This window comes from Budorcas taxicolor, chromosome 13 (genome assembly GCF_023091745.1).
Source record: "Budorcas taxicolor isolate Tak-1 chromosome 13, Takin1.1, whole genome shotgun sequence".
In the NCBI taxonomy this organism is placed as follows: domain Eukaryota; kingdom Metazoa; phylum Chordata; class Mammalia; order Artiodactyla; family Bovidae; genus Budorcas; species Budorcas taxicolor.
In genome coordinates, this window is record NC_068922.1 from 51,132,846 (window position 1) to 51,151,443 (window position 18,598).

The 18,598-nt window shown below is 45.1% G+C and overlaps 2 protein-coding genes across 2 annotated transcripts in view; one reads left to right on the plus strand and one right to left on the minus strand.

Annotated features, from left to right (window-relative positions):
- RNF24 (ring finger protein 24) overlaps nt 1-4,029 on the plus strand; it is a 111,046-nt gene extending 107,017 nt beyond the window's left edge. The window contains exons 6-7 of the mRNA XM_052650384.1: nt 1,456-1,535; nt 2,317-4,029. Of these exons, the coding sequence (XP_052506344.1) occupies nt 1,456-1,535; nt 2,317-2,455 (219 nt within the window). The 3' untranslated portion in view covers nt 2,456-4,029. The remainder of the gene's footprint in view (nt 1-1,455; nt 1,536-2,316) is intronic.
- A 7,463-nt stretch (nt 4,030-11,492) lies between these two features.
- Nucleotides 11,493-18,598, minus strand: part of PANK2 (pantothenate kinase 2) — a 29,943-nt gene continuing 22,837 nt past the window's right edge. The window contains 3 exon segments of the mRNA XM_052650428.1: nt 11,493-11,914; nt 15,812-15,937; nt 18,416-18,539. Of these exon segments, the coding sequence (XP_052506388.1) occupies nt 11,864-11,914; nt 15,812-15,937; nt 18,416-18,539 (301 nt within the window). The 3' untranslated portion in view covers nt 11,493-11,863.

Here is an 18,598-nt window from a genome sequence, read left to right on the forward strand (position 1 = left end):
CTCATCTTTACCCACAGCTTGTTCTTAACCTTCCTCCAGAAAACAAAAATGGGCTTGAAAATAGTGTTCCCATCACTAAATTTAAATATGAATAAAAAATTGTATCGGTGGAATGCCTTCCTACCTCCTCGGGCCTGCCCCCAACCTGAGCTGATGACATGATGACAGTCTCAGGTGGAGGGAGGGAGAGGCACATAATGTCCTTACCCTGCAGATAAAGGAAGAGAGCTTGAGGGGCATCACGATGGCAGAAGTCAGACAGCTTGGGTGTCCCAGCCGAGGCCAGCCATCTGTCCTGCTCTCCTCCCTCCTCTCGTGCTGTCTCAGCAGTAATCCAAACTGATAAGACACTTATCCATTCTCCTCCTCCTGTGAAGATCTTGTTACACAAGGCCCTGAGAGTTCTGTGGAGAAGGGTGACGGAAGACCAACATTCATAGCACTGGCCACAGGGCACAAAGAGCCACATGTCCTGTCACAAAACCTAAGAATATTGGGTTACATATTATAGGTTAAGAAATGGGTGATGGGGAGGCTGGTCAGCAGTCTGAAGAAATGGTGATGGCTTAACCAGGACTGCTGAAGATGGACAGGGAAGCAAGCAGGGAGGAGTTCAAGCTTTGGGCAAATCAAAGTGTTTACAGACCTGGATTCTCACCCAGGCCTGGCCACTAACCAACTGCATTGCCTCCAGGCAACATGGTTACTGCTCTGAGTTTCTGTTTCCCCATCTGTAAATTGAGTAAATGGGACGATACTTGGTGTCCCTTGGCCCTGGTAAGTGCTGAAGAAGTGGTTGGAACCCAGCATCTGGGTTTGAAAAAGGCTTCTTTCCAAGCAGTTGAGGCTAGCCACCTATCAGAGCAATCCTGGCCCATCTGCATATTTTCCTAAGTTTAAATTCAGTGACTCTTGAATCACTTTTTATATGACAAAGACAGACACTGACAGGACAGTGTCAGAGTAAGGGACCCCAGGAACTACAAGCAGCATATTACCAAAGGCTGTGCTATGGTTTACAGATTCCACATTATGAAGAGCAGAAAAAGGAGAGCCCCAGCACCTGCCTCAGGATCCGAGGTCCTTTCAGGGGCTCTACTGCTAGTAGGCAGAGCATTTCCTACAAAAAGTCAGCTCCTTGGCACAGCACAAAAAATTATGTTCAGTCTATCTGATAAGAAGAAACCTAAGTCAGACTCTTCTGATGGACTGAAGTAAAGGAACCTGCCTCTTGCTTTCTGTCTTCTCCCATCTGCCCTCAAATTCTGAGATATGTGCAGGAAGAGCAGGAGACTCTTCTTCAGAAGACCTTGCCCATTTGATCCTGTTTCTTTCAAAGACTTATGGGATACTGAAAGTCCTTTCAAATGGCTGGGTCTCAGGGGTCTGCACTTTACATTGGCCTGGGCAATGACTTAGCAGATACTTTGCCTCATTTGCAAATCTGTCTTTCAGCTCTGTGCAGTGTGTCTAGAAGACTTCAAGCCTCGAGATGAGTTGGGGATTTGTCCATGTAAGCATGCCTTCCACAGAAAGTGAGTATTGGCGTGGGATTATTTAAGAGGACCTGAGTTTGAGGTACATTGACCAACTCACCCATGGGCTTGGGGCAGTGGCAGACAAGCTTGATGACTTCATGATTAGTTTGTAATGTAGAAAGCTGAAAGCACCCTACTGAGTGGCATTTGTATTTGTGTGTGTGCATGTGTGTAAGAGAGAAAGATACAGACAGACAGACATTAGGAGGGATCAGGGTAATGAAAACGTGACTACCAAGGCAGGACTTAAGGCAGTCAGACAAGCCCATACCTCCTTGGAGACCCAGGCTATAAAAAGCTATTTTACTGGAACTTTTCAGTAAGAATTTCCTTTCCTAAAAGTTTATTTTAATCAAAACCATAATTATTTTAAATCAAAATAAAGTCAGTGTAAGTAGTAGTGTAGGACCATATCTTCCCCCTTCCTACAGACATGTTTAATATTCCTCCCTCTCTTACAATTTTATGTTTTGTATGTGTACTAGAAAACCTTATTCCCCCTCCTTCCCACCACCCTCCTCAGTGTACTTCATTCTTTAAGAAGTCATGGACGACTGAGGATATATGCTGACTATAGCCTCTTGGAAAACTGGAGTCTCTGGTTCCTCCAGAGAATGAAATGCATTCTCCACCCAGTGGTAGAACTCTTCAGGACCTGGCTGTTCACTCCACTCCCCAGATCTGGGTTTCCAAAATGTTCAGCATGTGAGGTGTGTGGGCAGGTGGTGCCACAGACACGGGACTGACATCTTGCCTCTTGCGGTGTCTCATTCTGCAGGTGCCTTATTAAATGGCTGGAAGTTCGCAAAGTATGTCCACTGTGCAACATGCCAGTTCTGCAGCTGGCCCAGTTGCACAGTAAGCAGGACCGTGGACCCCTACAGGGACCCCTCCCCGGGGCAGAGAACATTGTATAGCTCACCACAGGATCAAACTGTTGCAGGATCTGGGAGGAGCAGAGCTGGGAGGAACACAAGTGGTCTCTATGTTGGCTGCTCTCACGAGAGCACCAGCTGCTGCTTCCTTGTCTCATGAAGAACCCTCAGGCCAGCGAGGCTGGGAACCCAGACTTCTGCATCTTGTGACAACCAAAGTACTCTGACACTACCCCGTGCCAAGAGGAATGGATGAACCTGCAATTTGGTTCAAGAAACCTCATGAGGATCTCTTGCTAACTCCATTACATTCTGTCTCCCAGACACTCATCTCCATGCCAAGATGAATCTTTATCAACCAGAAGGGAAGATAAACCCAAGTGTTACAGAAAGGAACTGAAGGCAGGTCTTTAAAGCCCCTACCCTCCCCCCACACACACACCCTGGGAACACATGAGCTTCTCTGCAGACCCTGCACACCTCTGCAGCAGCAAACCCTCCCAGCAGCCTCTAAGCCAAGTGAAAACAGCGGTTACCTCAGCCCAAGCACAGCTGGTTGCAATGCCAGAGGCAGTGCCAACAAGGCTATTCACATTGTGTTCCTTTGATAAGGCCATCTTGGAAACCCAGGGGCTTGGTTACAACACAGCAGGAGTACCTGCCACCACGGATTCTTCCTCAAGTTCACATTGCTTATCAAATCATCTGAGCTAAAAACAGTAGATGTGCTTGGAAAGGTCTGGTCAAAAGCCATTTCCTCTTATTTCCCCTCCTACTCACCAGTGAGGCACAGTCAAGCCACCATCAGGAGCCCCAGCACGGGGCGGGTCTCTGAGCCCACGCTGTCCCTGTATGACCCGAGGGCCCCAGGGTGCTGCCCACATCCCCACATATACAATGTGGCTCCAGTGTAGCTGCTAGTCTTGGCCCACTGCCCCAGTAGGAAGCTGCTGTGAGCCTTTCACACGGCTCCGGAAAGGAGCATCTCTCTGATAATGGGCCAGTCCTCCTGGCCTTGCTGAGCTGAGGAGGATGCTAACCCCTTGCCTCTCCCTGTCCTGCCCTCTGTTCTCTTCCCTCCCTTCCCTTCCCTGTCTCTATTTCTTCTCAAGAGAAGATGCCTGTCGTTGACATCTTAACTATTTAAAGCATCCCGAATAAGATCCCTATGTAATTCTGAAGCCAGGGAGGCACCTGCAATTGTAAATAGTTTCGGGAAGCTCCTGCAGGGCTATTCATCATTGGCGTGTGCCTCAGTATTCAGACTTAACGATAACTAGTTGAGAGTGTCGTTACAGGAGAAAAACCACATGCTGCTCTTTGGTTCTTTGTCCTACTTTTCTAGAAATGACTCAGAGTCCAGCAGGATTCATGACTACTTTATAAGTTCACTATGTGAAGCAGCATTGGGTCAGACAGCAAGTTCTCTTCCACAGCCCTGCTCTCCACCTCCTTCCAGATTAGGGGTGGCCTCCTCAACAGCACTGCTTCTGCTCCACCCCACAGGTGTGATTAGGGGCAGCTTCTCATGGGAAATGCAGCGTTTATGACACGGAGCGGGGCTGGAGGAAACTTTGCTACTCCATTCAGGGAGTGTCTCCAGGAATATTTTTGGAATCCAGCCTCTACTGTCTTAGGATGGGAGAGGGAACCTATCCTTGGCTCAGATGGCTGGGACCAGAGGAGGAGGAAAATTCCCATTAGCCTAGAAAAGTGCTGGGCAGAATCCAGTTCGGAAAATTACAAATCCATTGGTCAGAATTGGCTGTACCCTATGTGACCTATTTGTGGTATGCCAGCTGGACTGCTTCTTTAAACAGGGCAAGGGAAGTGTGGAATATTTTTATATGAAAGCCTTATTAGCCTGTCTGGCACCCATGAAAAGAACTATTTGTATGCTCCTACTTTCACCCTGTTTCTGCATTCACTGTTTGTAGCACAATAGAATTGAATGCTGGAAAGCACAGTTTACAGTGAAATGTTTTCAGTGACCAATGTCAGAGGTAGGCTTGCTTCTGGACTTGCCTCATTAATAGCCAACACTCACCATTTTCATGTAACAGCCTTGGGACAAATGTCACATCTTCGTTATAGAGTTCCAATAGGAAAAAGAATCTTTCCCTTCAGAGGAGGAATTCTTGTGTTCTATGCTTGCCAATTTTCATCTCACAGCTTTCATAGGATTTCAGTGTCGGTACCAAGGAGACAGACTCACAAAGTCCCTGTATTTGTAGTAATCTCAGCGTTTGTGAACGTGCAGGGCTTTTAAAAACTCAGCTCTCCGCTAAGGTGGGGCCTGACACTGAAGTGGCCGAGTGTCCATCTTCCCTTTCCTGGCTTAGTGTCCTACTGGAACACGGCCAGTGTCACTCATGCATTCTTACGCCTCGTAACAACGCAACACAAATGTTTGCTCCCATCTAGGTCCTCCTCAGGACTTAACTGGGCTGCACTGCTGTAACTGAGTGGCCAGGGTTTAATTTACATCTTCCTTTAATTCTGATTAAAATCAGTTTTGTGTGAGGGACAAGATCAAACCTCCACTATTAAGGAAGTTAAAGATTCCTTAATACTCTTTCATCAGGCTCACAGCTCAGTGAGGCTGCCCTGTCCAGATCTATCTCCATGAGTTATTCACCTTTTGTTAACCTGTGTGAGGACTCTGGTCTGCTTTTGGGCCGCTGGCAGGTGACGTGGTTTTTTAACTTGGTCTTAAAACATGTCTTAGGCAGCTCAGAGTTGGGTGTGGCTTGTGTACCATGGGCTAGAGCAGCAGAACTTAGCCTCAACTCAACTCCACGAGTGGGTCAATCATTATCTAGTTGTTACTAGGGGTACAGCTGAATTCAGCTGGCTGCAGAACAGGAAACAAAACCAGCCTGACCTGATTCCTGGCTGAGTAGGTACAAAGATTTGGTCAGGCCAAGAAAGTAATGGTCAGATAGGAGCAGGTAGCCCATGGAGAGTTCTGGGCTGAGGGATACTGAGGACCTCCCACCGTGGCTAAATGCCCTGTTCTTAACAAAGATCCTTTCTTTCCACATCCCTATTCCAAAGCCTATCATCTTCATGGCCTGATTCCACTCTAAGTTACTTTGAACAACTGTAGTAACTGTTTCTGAGAGGTTTTCAGGGAATTATGAAATGCACACAAGGAGACATCCCGAGCTCTGGACAGAAAAGCTGCTCAGGTTTTTCAGCCACCCCCTTGCCACTCACTAGCCATGTGCCTTTCTACAAGTTAGCCTCTCAAAGCCTGTTTCCTTAGCTTCTCACCCAGGAGTGTGTACTAAGGGTGTCCCCACCAGCCGTTATGGGGATTGACTACCATGTCTGGAGCCCAGCAGGCAGGCCTGGGGGGTCATAGGAGCTGGTGCTAAGTGACATCATCATGCTAGCCACATGGGACTCCCCTGTTGTCCTGATAGGAACTACCACAGCTGAGAGCCTCCTGAGATTTAGGGGCTCTCCACTGAGCCCCAGTTCACCTGGCTCCCTTCCCTTTCCCCTCCTGATCTGCCTCAGTCACTTCCATTTACCTTTGCCCACTGTGCTCCTCAATGTGGTTTTGCTCAGTGCTGAATATTCCTTCTAAATTCTTTGAATAGGTAATCCCTTCACGTGGTTCACAAATGATAAAGTTAAGTCGTTCTTGCATTCCTGAACTCCAGTAAGCCAAGTTTCCCACCCCTTGAGTACACACTATTAGCTGGTTCCTTGTGAACCTTCCAGAGTTCATTCATGCATATACAAGCAAGTACACACACATGTACATGTATGTAGGGGTGTGTGTATATGTATCTGTATTATATACGCAGCTGACTCTTGAACAACACAGGTTAGGTGTGCTGACACCCTGTATGGCCTGCATGTAACCTGACAGTCAGCTATCCATATCTGTGGTTCTGCATCTGTGGATTCAACCAAGCCTGGACCGTGTAGAATGTATTTATTGAAAAAAATCCATGTGTAAGTAGACCTCAGTTCAAATCCATCTGTTCAACAATCAACTGTGTAATTTTTTTCTTTTTCCACTTATGTAATACCAGACAAGTACTACTCAAGAACCATTCCTAGTCATGGGAAGACCCATCCCAGAAGTCAGAATATCTGTAAAAGGTGAGCCCAGAATTGGGGGATGTTTTTGTAACTACATTCCTTTTGAATAAGGCATATTTTCCACTGATTGCAGCATGATGAAATCTTCGTTTCCTACACAAATCGAACTACAGTCCCTCCCTGACTCTTAACTATAGATGCCCAAATAACAAGAGAGCACAACCATTTTTTTCTTCTTTCCCCCCGGTGTGGGATGTAGGATCTAGTCCCCCGACCAGGAATTGAACCCGGGCCCCCTGCACTGGGAGAGCAAAGTCTTAGAAACTGGACCACCAGGGAAGTCCCCAGCCTATGTCTGAGTCTGAGCAGCAGCAGCGCAGGCTGCAGGCCCACCCCAGCCCCCAACCCAGTTTCCAGCGAGGACTGACAGCCCAGCAGTGACATCTGGCTACAACTGTCATGGTTTCTTAGGCAAACCCATGTTTCTGAGGCGGGGGTTGGAGCAGCAGGCTGAGCAATTCGTTTTGTGGGGCAGATGTCTCAAATGTTGCTAAGCAAATAGGTGGTCAGCTGCCTCATAGCTGAATGTCCATGTTCAAGTTCATGAACCTATTCCCTTTCCGTCCCCACTCTGTGCACACACTAAAGAACAAATGTTCCCACAGAATTTTCTCCTCACCCAACATTTTTTCCAGTCAATGAGAAATTACCCCACCAACAGTTTTTTTTAAAAAAGTTCATTCTTCCCTCTGCAGATCAAAGTTAAAGCTTCCTCCAGGCAGCCCTTGGGGGTAGGGGCAGCGACCTGTGCCTCTCCTTCTTTACCCACCCCACCCCACCCCCGCCATATCCTGCCACCCACAGCAGCAGCCCAGGGATTCCCTGGATTAAAAGTGTAACTTAAGCCTGTGACCAGAAATTTGGAAAGGAACTATATGTGAAACCACCCTTCTTCCATCAATGAACCTCTTTCATTATTAGTATTTAGGAATTTGAGCAAAGGAGATGAATGTGTCTAAATTCTGATGAAATCTGCAGTTGATAACTGGAAAATGCTGGGCCACGTTCCTTTAGTGTATAGATTAATGAAGGCTCCCGTGTGCCACAGAATGTGCTTCCATTTGATTGGAACATGAGGAGGAAAATAGAGAGGCTTATTCAATAAATCTTGTTATTGTCCCAGTTCAGCTTCAGAGCCTGAATTGTTGCAAGATGCAGAGTTTTATTCCACTTTTAGACCAAGCATCAGCACGTGTGGCTTACCAACCCAGAAATCACTTCTGTGGCTATACAGCCAGGGGCTCCCTGCTCCAGAGACATATACCTACCAGTGTCAAGGGCCTTGGCTATACTTCGATGAAGCCCCTCGCAGTTCCCTGAGCTAGTATAAGCCTGGAAAATCTGCATCTCAGGCCAGGTGCACACCATCCGTCCATCCATCCTTCCCTCTCAGGCCTAGAACAGGAGAATAAGTTGGGGCTAGTGTTTCTTTCCTGATGATAGCTCAGTCTTCCAAGAAAGTGTTCCTGAACTGTCCTCTCTTGGTCTCTTGACAGATCTTTGCCAGAAAGAGGGGATATTAGTCTTGTAGTTTTAAGCCTACTGGGGTTTATTCACTAGATATTGTATATAACTCCTTCAAAAAAAGAAGTTTATGAAACGCTGAGCCTCAGGTTTCATAGACATGTTTGTACACTATGAATTCTGCAGCAGAATATTTTTAAACATTTGCAGTTTTTTTATAAGCTATATATTTTTGTATATTTAATTGCTATTTTAAAATTTTAATGCATTTTGCTAATTACTCGTTTAAAAAATAAAACATGCATGTAATTGACTTAAATGTAAATAAAACAGATTTTAAAAATACTTTGTGCTGAGCACATACATACCCTTGGTCACCTACATTCCCTTTAAGCCCATGTGGCAAGAGCTGAAAAGTCAAGGTAAGTGCTTCTGAACAAATGGAACTGATCACCAGCAACAGGTGACTGACAGAGGAGCCAGCTTGTCTCCTTGTGGTATGGGGCGCCAGTCAGGGATGAGCAGGGGAAGAGGCCAAGGGCTCCCTGCCACCCTGGCCTCAGCACTGGAGATGGGCGGGGACACAGTCAAGCAGTCTCCCAAACGCGGATGCCAGTACTCAGGAGGGTTGCCATGGTGGAACCAGCCCACATCTCACTCCTCTAGCTATATCCCAGGCCTGGAAATACCAACTATTCTGTTGGAGAAGAAACAAAATCTCAGTCCAAAGCCATCCTGTGGCAGCTACTGTTTCTACTCACCAACCCTCACTCACTAGGACCTCTGCACAGCTCAGCTTTGGCTCCACAGCTTCAGGGAAACTGCTCTCCTCATGGTCATCCATGACCTGCAACCAAATCTGTGCCAACTCTGAAACCTCCTAATGCGGGTGCCTGCAGGGCTCCTCTCCCCTCCAGTCTCCTGAGCAGCGGGCCCCCTGCACTAGTCCCCTCTTCAATGTTCTTCGCAGCCCCGTCCTCCTCTGCCCATCTCTGGTTTCCTCACTCCACCTTGGGACTCACTAAATCCCCACCTACATGCACATCATTCTCAGGTCTATTGTCTCCAACCTAAATATCCGGCTGCCTATTCGGCATCAAAATTCAAGCAGCCCAAGATCAAGCCCCGCTAGCAAGCCTAAGTACCCTCACAGAACCTCCTTCCCCCACTTCCAATCTCCACATCTCTAAACCCACTAAAACACCTCTCTCTACATGACCATACACTGCTCCCATCTTAGGCTGGCCACCTTCCTTTCACATCTGGACCATTGTTATAGCCGCTACCATGCCCACTGCCTCTAGTGGGGGAGTGTGGGGTGAGACCCTCAGGCTACCCAGGCTGGCAGACTGGAAGGGCTAACTCCTGAGATGAGACAGGGCAGTGGTTTAGATCAGGGTGGTGCCTGTGGTGATGAGAGGTTGAGCTTCCACACATCTTACAAATTGGAGTTTAGTGAAGTAGCAGTAACTGAGAGAGGATGCTGGCGGAGGTTCAGGGGAGAGGATGGAGACATTTCTGTGTAAAGACCTGGAGATACAGAAGAAAAGGGGAAAGGGGCCAAAGGAAGAAAGCAGTCACTACCTTAAGACGAGCTTAAAAGCAAAGGCTGTGCCAGACATGCTACCCTGGAAATCAAAGTGAGTGATGTCTGCTTAAGTAGATCCAGGATTTAGCCTGAGAGTTAGTGATCTCTGTCTTCAGTGGAGAATAAACTGGCAGAGACAAAGTGGCCTAGGAGATAGAAGGAAAAGCAAGTGTGGTCTGTAATGATAGAACTAAAGAAAATAAGAACATGAAATGTCCATCAGATTTAGCAATGAGATTCACTGTAGTAAAAGGATGGGCTAATCAGAAGCACAAAGTGTAGCCACAGAAGCAGTTTCTCAAGAGCAGGAAGTGGTGAATCCATGGAGGTGGAAGGCAACTGCAAGGCATAAGAGGAAAGGGGGCTCTGCTGGATCCTAACTGTGACTTTGGGCAGGCTCCTTCTTCTGTTAAATGGTGGGGATGACAAGGGCTGCGTGACGTGACCCACAAAAAGCACTGGCACAGCTTCACGAACACAGTTAAGTCCAAGGAGAAAAGGCAGGACCCCACAAGGCCTCAGAGGCCAACCTGGGTGTCCACAGGCAGCAACCAGGCTTACACAGGCTCCCTTCCTCTGCCCAGTGGAAGCAGGAAAGACGATCTGGAGTGCAAGGGGCTTGAAAAGCATGACCACTATGATACCAGTGAGTGGGTGGTGGCACTGACTCTGGCGGCCGCGGGGGGACATTGGGGCTACAAGCACATGGTTGGAATGGGCCGAAGGCAGAAGGACAGGACTGGAAGTGACTCAGGCTGAGGCCCAGGAAGGGCAGCAGCAGCAGAGGAAGCTGATCACATGGCCCTGGGCTGCAATTCCCATCCCCCCATGTCCCTCCAGCTCCACAGCCTGCACTGGCCAGCAGCACCACAGCCTACATGTACCCAGGAAAGTGTGCAAAGGTGGCCACCCTTGGGAAATGGCACTGGGCTGACCCCACGCAGGCTGTGCCCTCCCTGCAGGTGGGCAGACCATGACTCTTGACAACAGCCAAGAGAGGAAGGGGACTGTGGGGTCAAACTCCCTCCTCCCTTGGTGATCCAACCCCTCTCTCCTGTGCCCCTCTGTCCCTTGGAACATTGCCTCCCATATGTGGTCCCTCCCAGGCCAGTCTCGTCGCCTGAAGCCAAGGGGCACGAAGAGGCCAGAGAGCCTTGGGGTTTCCTTCTGTTTCAAAGGCTGCTTTATATAAAACCTTCATTGCCTTCACCAGGGATGCAGAACATACAAATGTTGCTCTCTCTCCTAGGAGGTTTTTAAATCATTTTGCACAGCAGAAACAAAAAATTCAAAGTCAACCTCCACCAAGGCTCCATTCAAAAATCTGCCTCTCTTCAAGCAGCCTTTTGAGCCTCCCACATACAGCCCCTCCACTACTATATCCAACTGAGGCAAACTCCCAGGCAGTTTCAGGCAAGCACAAGGCAAGCAGAAGCCCCGCCCTGTTCTCCAGGGGCTATCGATGGACAGCTCCATTCCTCCCTTTCTACTGGCCTGAAATAACCAGATTCCCCCCATTCCCTGAAAAGATGTCAATACTAGCGGCCCTCTCTGTTTTTTCTGTCTGGCCCTCCCAGATATGCTTTTTCTACTAGCTTACTCACTTCTGTCACATCCATAATCCGTCCAATACCCAGGGAAATCCTGCCCAGGGCAGAAGTCCTGTCATTCCAAACAGACCTTCCCAGGATCTACAATGTAAACAACCTGGAACTGCCCCTCCAAAAGTGGCTTGTTAAAAGTTACAGGCACAGAATTAAGAATTCATCTACCAGTAAGTTTGCAGAACCTTGAAACGTTTTTCAATGTTCACACCAGGCTATACACACCAAAGTTAACGCAAAGACGACGCTCTCCAAAGCCACACTGACAAAAATGTGATTAGACTGTAATACAGAGTTGCTTGCCTTATATTTACCAAATTCAACAGGACACAAAACCAAAGCCAGCTGAACAAAGAACAGTTCTCTCCCGAAGTGCCTCCATTGAGTGATGCTGAATTTCAAAACTACACTATACTGAAGAGCAACTTAAACACAGAGAATCCTCATACAACATGGTCCACTTTTTTTTTTTAATATATATATATTTCCTTACTGGTTATTAGTTCAGACTGAATTTTTAAGAATTCATCTTGATGACTTAGAAAAATACACTTGTCCTTTCTTGCTTTGATTCAGGTAGTAGACAATCATAAAACTGAGTAAGTCTTTAAAAAAAAAGAGTCCATCCACAGATCCCACTGTGGAAGATTCCAGGAACCCCGCCCCAGGTAACAGTCAGGGGATCTTCAACAGCTCAAGGAGTGCTCCAACAGCTCCAAAATAACCCTGAAAACAAAAAGAAAGAAAAATAAGAGCAATTCTCCTTAGACTTACTTATATTACCATAAATATGATTACTAGTATTAAAGCTAACACGGCCCTTAATTCCTGCCACTCATTTCCTGACGCCCATTTTGCTGAGCCCAAGGCCAGCAGAGAAGTTCTGAGGAGCTCCCAGGCAGGGGAGGGCACTCTGGCACATCAGACCAGAGCCCTCAGTGGGGGGCCCACAAGCTCTGAAGCCCACAGTGGCCATTACCTCTGGTTAAGAGAGAGTACCTGGGCCATCTCCTGGGGAATGAGGTGATGAGAAGCAATGGGGACCTGGAGCATTTCAACACAATTCCAGAATGAAGGGAAGATGAGACATAAAGTGCAATGCAGGAGGAGCAGGGACAAGTCACAGAGGGTGAGGGCCCTGTTGGGCTGGAGGTGGAGAGCAAAGAATGGGGTGGAATGGGTTCAAGACTTGGCCTGAAGAAGAGAAGAAAGGTGGCAGGGAGGCTGAGGTCCCTCCTGCACATCCGGTCACACCACCCCTGAGAACAAAGACACAGGAGCAAGAGATGTAGAGAGCAAGGAAGGCAGCTCCATGCAGGATGTGCAAAGCTGAGGTACCCGAGGCAGCTAAGCAGCCACACCCACCAGATGTCTAGATCCAGAGCGGGGCAGCAGCCAGCAGGACAACAGAACCCTCAGGCAACATGGAGAGAGGGGTGAGGTCAGAGGAGCAACATCTGAAGAACAGAGGCACCGGAGGGGAAGGCAGAGATGTGAGACAGAGAAGCAGCGGCTGAAGGAAGACCATGCTGGACCATCTCCTGAAGCAAGCAATCGAGGTCAAAAACAACCAAGACGTGAATAAATTAAAAAGAAAACAGAAAATGAGACAAAACCCATACTGGCAGAAAGAAACTGCCAGTAAGAATCAGAGGATAATCGTACAATGACACAGAATCTATCAGTCTCCAAAGGATGCGATCACACAGTAACGCACTGCGAGAGAGAAGTGAGCACAGAAGGCGTGGGACGGTCCTGAAAGGCTTGCTGCAGCGCAGACCATATGATAGGTCTCTGAAATACTATAGATAACTAAGGTTCCATTTTCCAAGAAAAGCTTCTCCAAAGAACATGTGCCCACACAAGAGAGGCCTGCCCTTTCACTCTATTTCTTTGCTTTAAAAGAAAAAGCAGCCACAAGAATACACAATAGAGAAAAGACAGTCTCTTCAAAAAGTGGTGCTGGGGAAACTGCACTGCTATGTGTAAAAGTATGAAATCAGAACACTTCCTAACACCATACACAAAGATAAACTCTAAATGGATTAAAGACCTTAACGTAAGACCAGAAACTATAAAACTCTTAGAGGAAAACATAGGCAGAACACTCGATGCCATAAACCAAACCAAGGTCTTCTATGACCCATCTCCTAGTGTAATGGAAATAAAAACAAAAACTACAATAAACAAAAATTTTAAAATTAAACTTAAAAGCTTTTGCACAGCAAAGGAAACTACAAACAAGGAGAAAAGAAAACCCTCAGAATGGGAAAAAATAATAGCAAAGGAAACAACTGACAAGGAATTATTTTCCAAAATATACAAGCAGCTCATACAACTCAGTAACAGAAAAACAAACCCAATCAAAAAGTGGGAAAAAGACCTAAAAAGACATTTCTCTAAAGAAGACATACATAACCATAGCCATAAACAGATGGCTAACAAGCACATGAAAAGATGCTCAACATCACTGATTTTTAGAGAAATGCAAACCAAAACTTCAGTGAGATACCTATCACCTCACACCAGTCAGAATGCCCATAATTGAAGAGTCTACACACAATAAATGCTGGAGAGGGTGTGGAGAAAAGGGAACCCTCTTGTATTGTTGGTGGAAATTTATATTGATACAAACACCACGAAGAACAGTATGGAGATTCCTTAAAAGACTAGGAATAAAATTTCCATATGAAATCCCTTTACGAGGCAAATACCCTAAGGAAACCAGAACTGAAAGAGACACATGTACCCCAATGTTCACTGCAGCGCTATTTACAATAACTAGGACACGGACGCAACCCAGATGTTCACCAACAGATGAACGGATAAAGCAGCTGTGGTACATACACACAATGGAATATTACTCAGCCATACAAAGGAACACATTTCAGTCAGTTCTAATTAGGTGGATGAATCTAGACCCTATTATACAGACTGAAGTCAGAACGAGAAAAAACAAATACTGCATATTAACACATATATATAGAAACTAGAAAGGTGGTACTGATGAATCTATATGCGGGGCAGCAAAAGAGACGCAGATGCAGAGAACAGACGTGTGGACGGGGCTGGGTGGGGAGAGGAGGACACACACGGTAGAGCCACCACACGCGAAGCTGCCGGGGGAACTGCTCTGAGACTCGGAGCGCCCCCACTCTGCTCTGTGACAGCCTAGAGCGAGGGGAGGTGGGAGGGAGGCTCCAGGAGGGCACATACTACACCGAAGGCTGATTCATGTTCATGTATGGTAGAAATCGACAATACTGTAAACCAATTATTCTTCAATTAAAAGTAAATTAAAGAAAAAAAAGCGGCCACACAGACGTGTTATGACAAAGTCAGAAACTGTAGGCGAGCAGACTCCACAGCACTCAGAAACCCTCGGCCAGCCAGAGGGCAGAGGCCAAGGGCGTTCACTTCGTTATTATTATTAAATTTCTGGCCATGCCCTGCAGCATGCAGACTTAGTTCCCAGTCCAGGGATTAAACCAGAGCCTCCTGCAGGGGAAATGCAGCGTCGTAACAGTTAGTTACACACTTTGTTTTACATGATTTTCTATATCTGGGTTTTATTTTACAACAAAAGAAGGGATAAAGTTAGCCATTATACTGAGTTCCACTCCAGACCCAAGCTACTATCTAGTAAAAGACAGAGGTTGTTACAAGCCAAGAAGTGTAAGATGAGAATAGTGAACAATGAAAAAGAAAGGCTTGAAAACAATCTATACAAAGCTTTCACAACAGTATTCACAATGACTTCAGTGTGCAGGCAGGAGTATATTTCATGACTCAGAGAACCTAAAATAATCAGAGCTCCACAAGTACAGAGATCAACATTAGAGCAAGAGGTCTAAATGAAAATGGAAAATACACGGACAAACAGCAAACAGGCTAGCCAGAGAGGAAAACCAAACTTCATAAAGGACTCATATCATAAAGTAAGTATGCAAACACAATTCTGAAAACTGTTCATGCTAACACTATCTACAATCCACTTTAACACTTGAAAGAGTCCAACTGCCCCAAAACCAAGGGGAGGAAAGACAAAGTCCCTTTCATAGCTCTGGTTTTACTGTTCCTCAAATCAGAAAGACAATTTTCCAAAATAGGATATCAGGTTGAACAATTCAATTATTCTTTTTCACATAGCCTATGTGTTAAGTTCTTACAACAGTGTGGCTCTAATCCTGGAATGCTTTTTACTGATGGAGTTGGTTTTAGGACATACATCTTAAATAAAATAACTGGCACAAGAACTATATTAACATGATAAAAACTGACATCGAAAAATGAAAAAAGAACTGAGTTAAGTACACTTACAACCTAAGTACAAACTGCAACGGGGAAAACACAAAGGATGGTTCAGAAAAGAAAATGGCATCAGGAATACAGCTGGATGTTTGTCAAGACTTTCTTCTTTAAAATTGCTAAAGCTCACAATGAAATTAACCAAATATTTACCTTACGTTAAATCAGGTAAGAAGCAGCTTTTGAACATGAACAAAGTTAACCATATCATACAAGTACAGAAACAAATAATAAGTACTGCTTTAAATTCTAGCATAGCGTGAACAGCACGCCCTTTATGAAGGTTAACATGTCACAGGAAATAACTCCGCTTACCTCATGTTCCGAAAAAAGTGCTTTCAACTGTCCCTTGGACCAATAATCCAAAGCATATGCCAAAAGCCGCATGGCGATCGTATTAATTCTCAAGAAATTTCCAACAAATACCACCTGGTTAATGTTCTGAGCACATCAAAAAAAAAGGCAATTAGTTTTCACGTTAATTTCTGTTCTCTCATAAAAGCTACCCCAAAGACAGTATCATGTACATAGTTTCTGTTAGTTAGTTGACTGTTGATCCAAAAAAAGTATTTACATTTACTTCAGTTGATCCAGGGCTACTTAAATTTGAGCCCCAGACAACTCTAAACCCACTTCAAAGCATGCCAGTAAATGTCACAGGAGAATAAAGATTAGAAAAGCATTTGAATTAACATGACAAACCATAACTATAATTAAATACAAAATTTTATACAGATATAAGTTAAAAAAAATACTAAGACCAATTCAAAGAAGAAAAGTAACACACAGGCAAATTATAAGAGAAAATATCACACAAAAAAATTCAACCTCACTAAATGAGCAAAAAAAGTAAAATTTTAGAGCCATTAAAAGTTAGCAAAGACTCTAGATGTTGACAGTTTCCTTCCTTGGATGTCTGAATGACCCAAGATCTTACATACTACATCCTGTGAAGGAAGAATCTAAACAGAGACAGATGGAGCTGGAAAAAAGTCTGCAAGTCTGTCATTACCAAGCTGTACCAGGGCACTGGAGGCCAGCCAGGAGGAATGCCTGGGGGCGTCCCTGGTGGCCGAGCACCTCCATCTGGGCCCACCACTGAAGCTTGATTACACCAACGTAGTATGGATTTAGCACTGTTTCACACAAAACACTGAAGGACAAGCAAATTCCAAGGCAGTTTTAAAGTTGAGCTCCTATAGTGAACAACTGGGCATTCTTGATAATGCTGAATATATGCACAGGGAAAGGAAATAACATTGTACTTTATAAGCACAAGGCAGTTTTAAAGCTGAGCTCTACGGTAAACAACTGGGCATTCTTGACAATGCTGAATATATGCACAGGGAAAGGAAATAACATTGTACTTTATAAGCACTGAAAGTGGAAAACACAGTCTTAAATAAAACTGTATTTTAAATAGGCACTAAAAGAAAAAAAAGTCAGCAAAACAACTAACAGAAATTCTAACTAACCCCCAATATTAGTCAAGTTGTGGTAAAACCAATCCATTCATTCATTGCTAAAAATGATCTAAAATGGTGTGGCCCTTGTGCAAAGCTTCTTGGCAATATCCATCAAGATTCATAACCATGGTTTCTTTTTTTAAATTTTATCTCTTTATTTAGCAGCTCCACGTCTTAGTTGCATCATGTGGGATCTAGTTCCCTGACTAAGCGGCAAACCTGGGCCTCCTACATCGGGAGCGTGGAGTCCCAGCCACTGGACCACCACGGAAGTCCCACAAGTATGATATTCTTTAGATGAGAAATCTCACTCCTCAATAAATCCCTTATCAAGAATAAATCCAAGGACTTCCCTGATGGTCCAATGGTAAGACATCAAACTCCCAATGCAGGGGGCCTGGGTTCCATTCCTGATCAGGGAACCAGATCCCACATGCCGCAAGAAGACCCCACCGCAGTCAAATAAACAAAAATAAACATAAAAAAAAAAAAAATAAATCCATCCAAGGAAACAGTTTCACACTAAAAAATGCTTTATCGCAGAGTGATCACTGACAAGCAACCAAATGCCCAGTTCTATGCTAATGACTTATGATATAAAAAGAAATCAAATACACAACCCTGCAATTTATAATACATAAGTAAAAAACAAAATTGTATGTACATCAACTAAAATATCTTAAAATACATAAGCACAGGAAAAGGAACGTGCAACAAAGAAAACAGAAGTGTTAAAACATTCAAATATTTTAAATTTCTTCATGAAAATACTGTGTCTTTTTCATTAAAAATGAGACAGTCCTTTTGTAACTTGAGATTTCTTTAAGTCACATGCCTGCATTATCTATTTAAAAGCCTTATTTTAAACAAAAGTGTATAAACAGGGACAAGTTATACCAACTGGATCCCCAAGGGAAGGCCATTCTTAGTTCTTTCATAGCCCTGTACAATGCTGCTTGACCTGAATGCTACAAGGCAGCACTGTAAAGAAGCTGAAAGCACAAAGACAGCTCTGCTGCAGTCAGCGGGAGCGGAGCAGGGTGGGCACTCCTCGGCCCACTCAATTTCTCCCAGCTTCAGTGCCTTCCTCTGGATTCATTCCCAGGGACTCTTCAGGTCAACAGTGAGCATGGTATCTTTATTCAGCATCACCACCCTTCACCACCACCCAACTGTCCCCATTATCTGCAAAACTGGCTACCTTCCCTACCTTCCTCTGCTTTCTGCTCTACTTCTAGACAGTAGCAGTGTTTATCTTGAGTAAGAAAATAAAAATCTTTTAAGATTAATCTACATGTGAAGCAGTTTAACTACACCAATGAAACAAAATCCACCACTTACAACTACATTTAGGCACTGTTCGGAGAAGACAGACGTTGTATACAAGGTGGGGGCCCACATAGTAAGTTCTGTATTTTCCTCAGAGCAACTAAAGAAATCCATGTCCCCTTACTTCATTAAGGGCACACATTCTTGCTATTGAGCCAATGTTGTTGGTGATGGTGATCAAAGTCGCTCTGGCAAGGTCCTCTTTACTCACAGCCTCTCGCTTCTCCTTGCTCATCATGTTTCCAAAGCTGTGATGGAAAAAATAAATAAATAACTGGTTCCTAAACCAAAGGTAAAACAGTGTAAC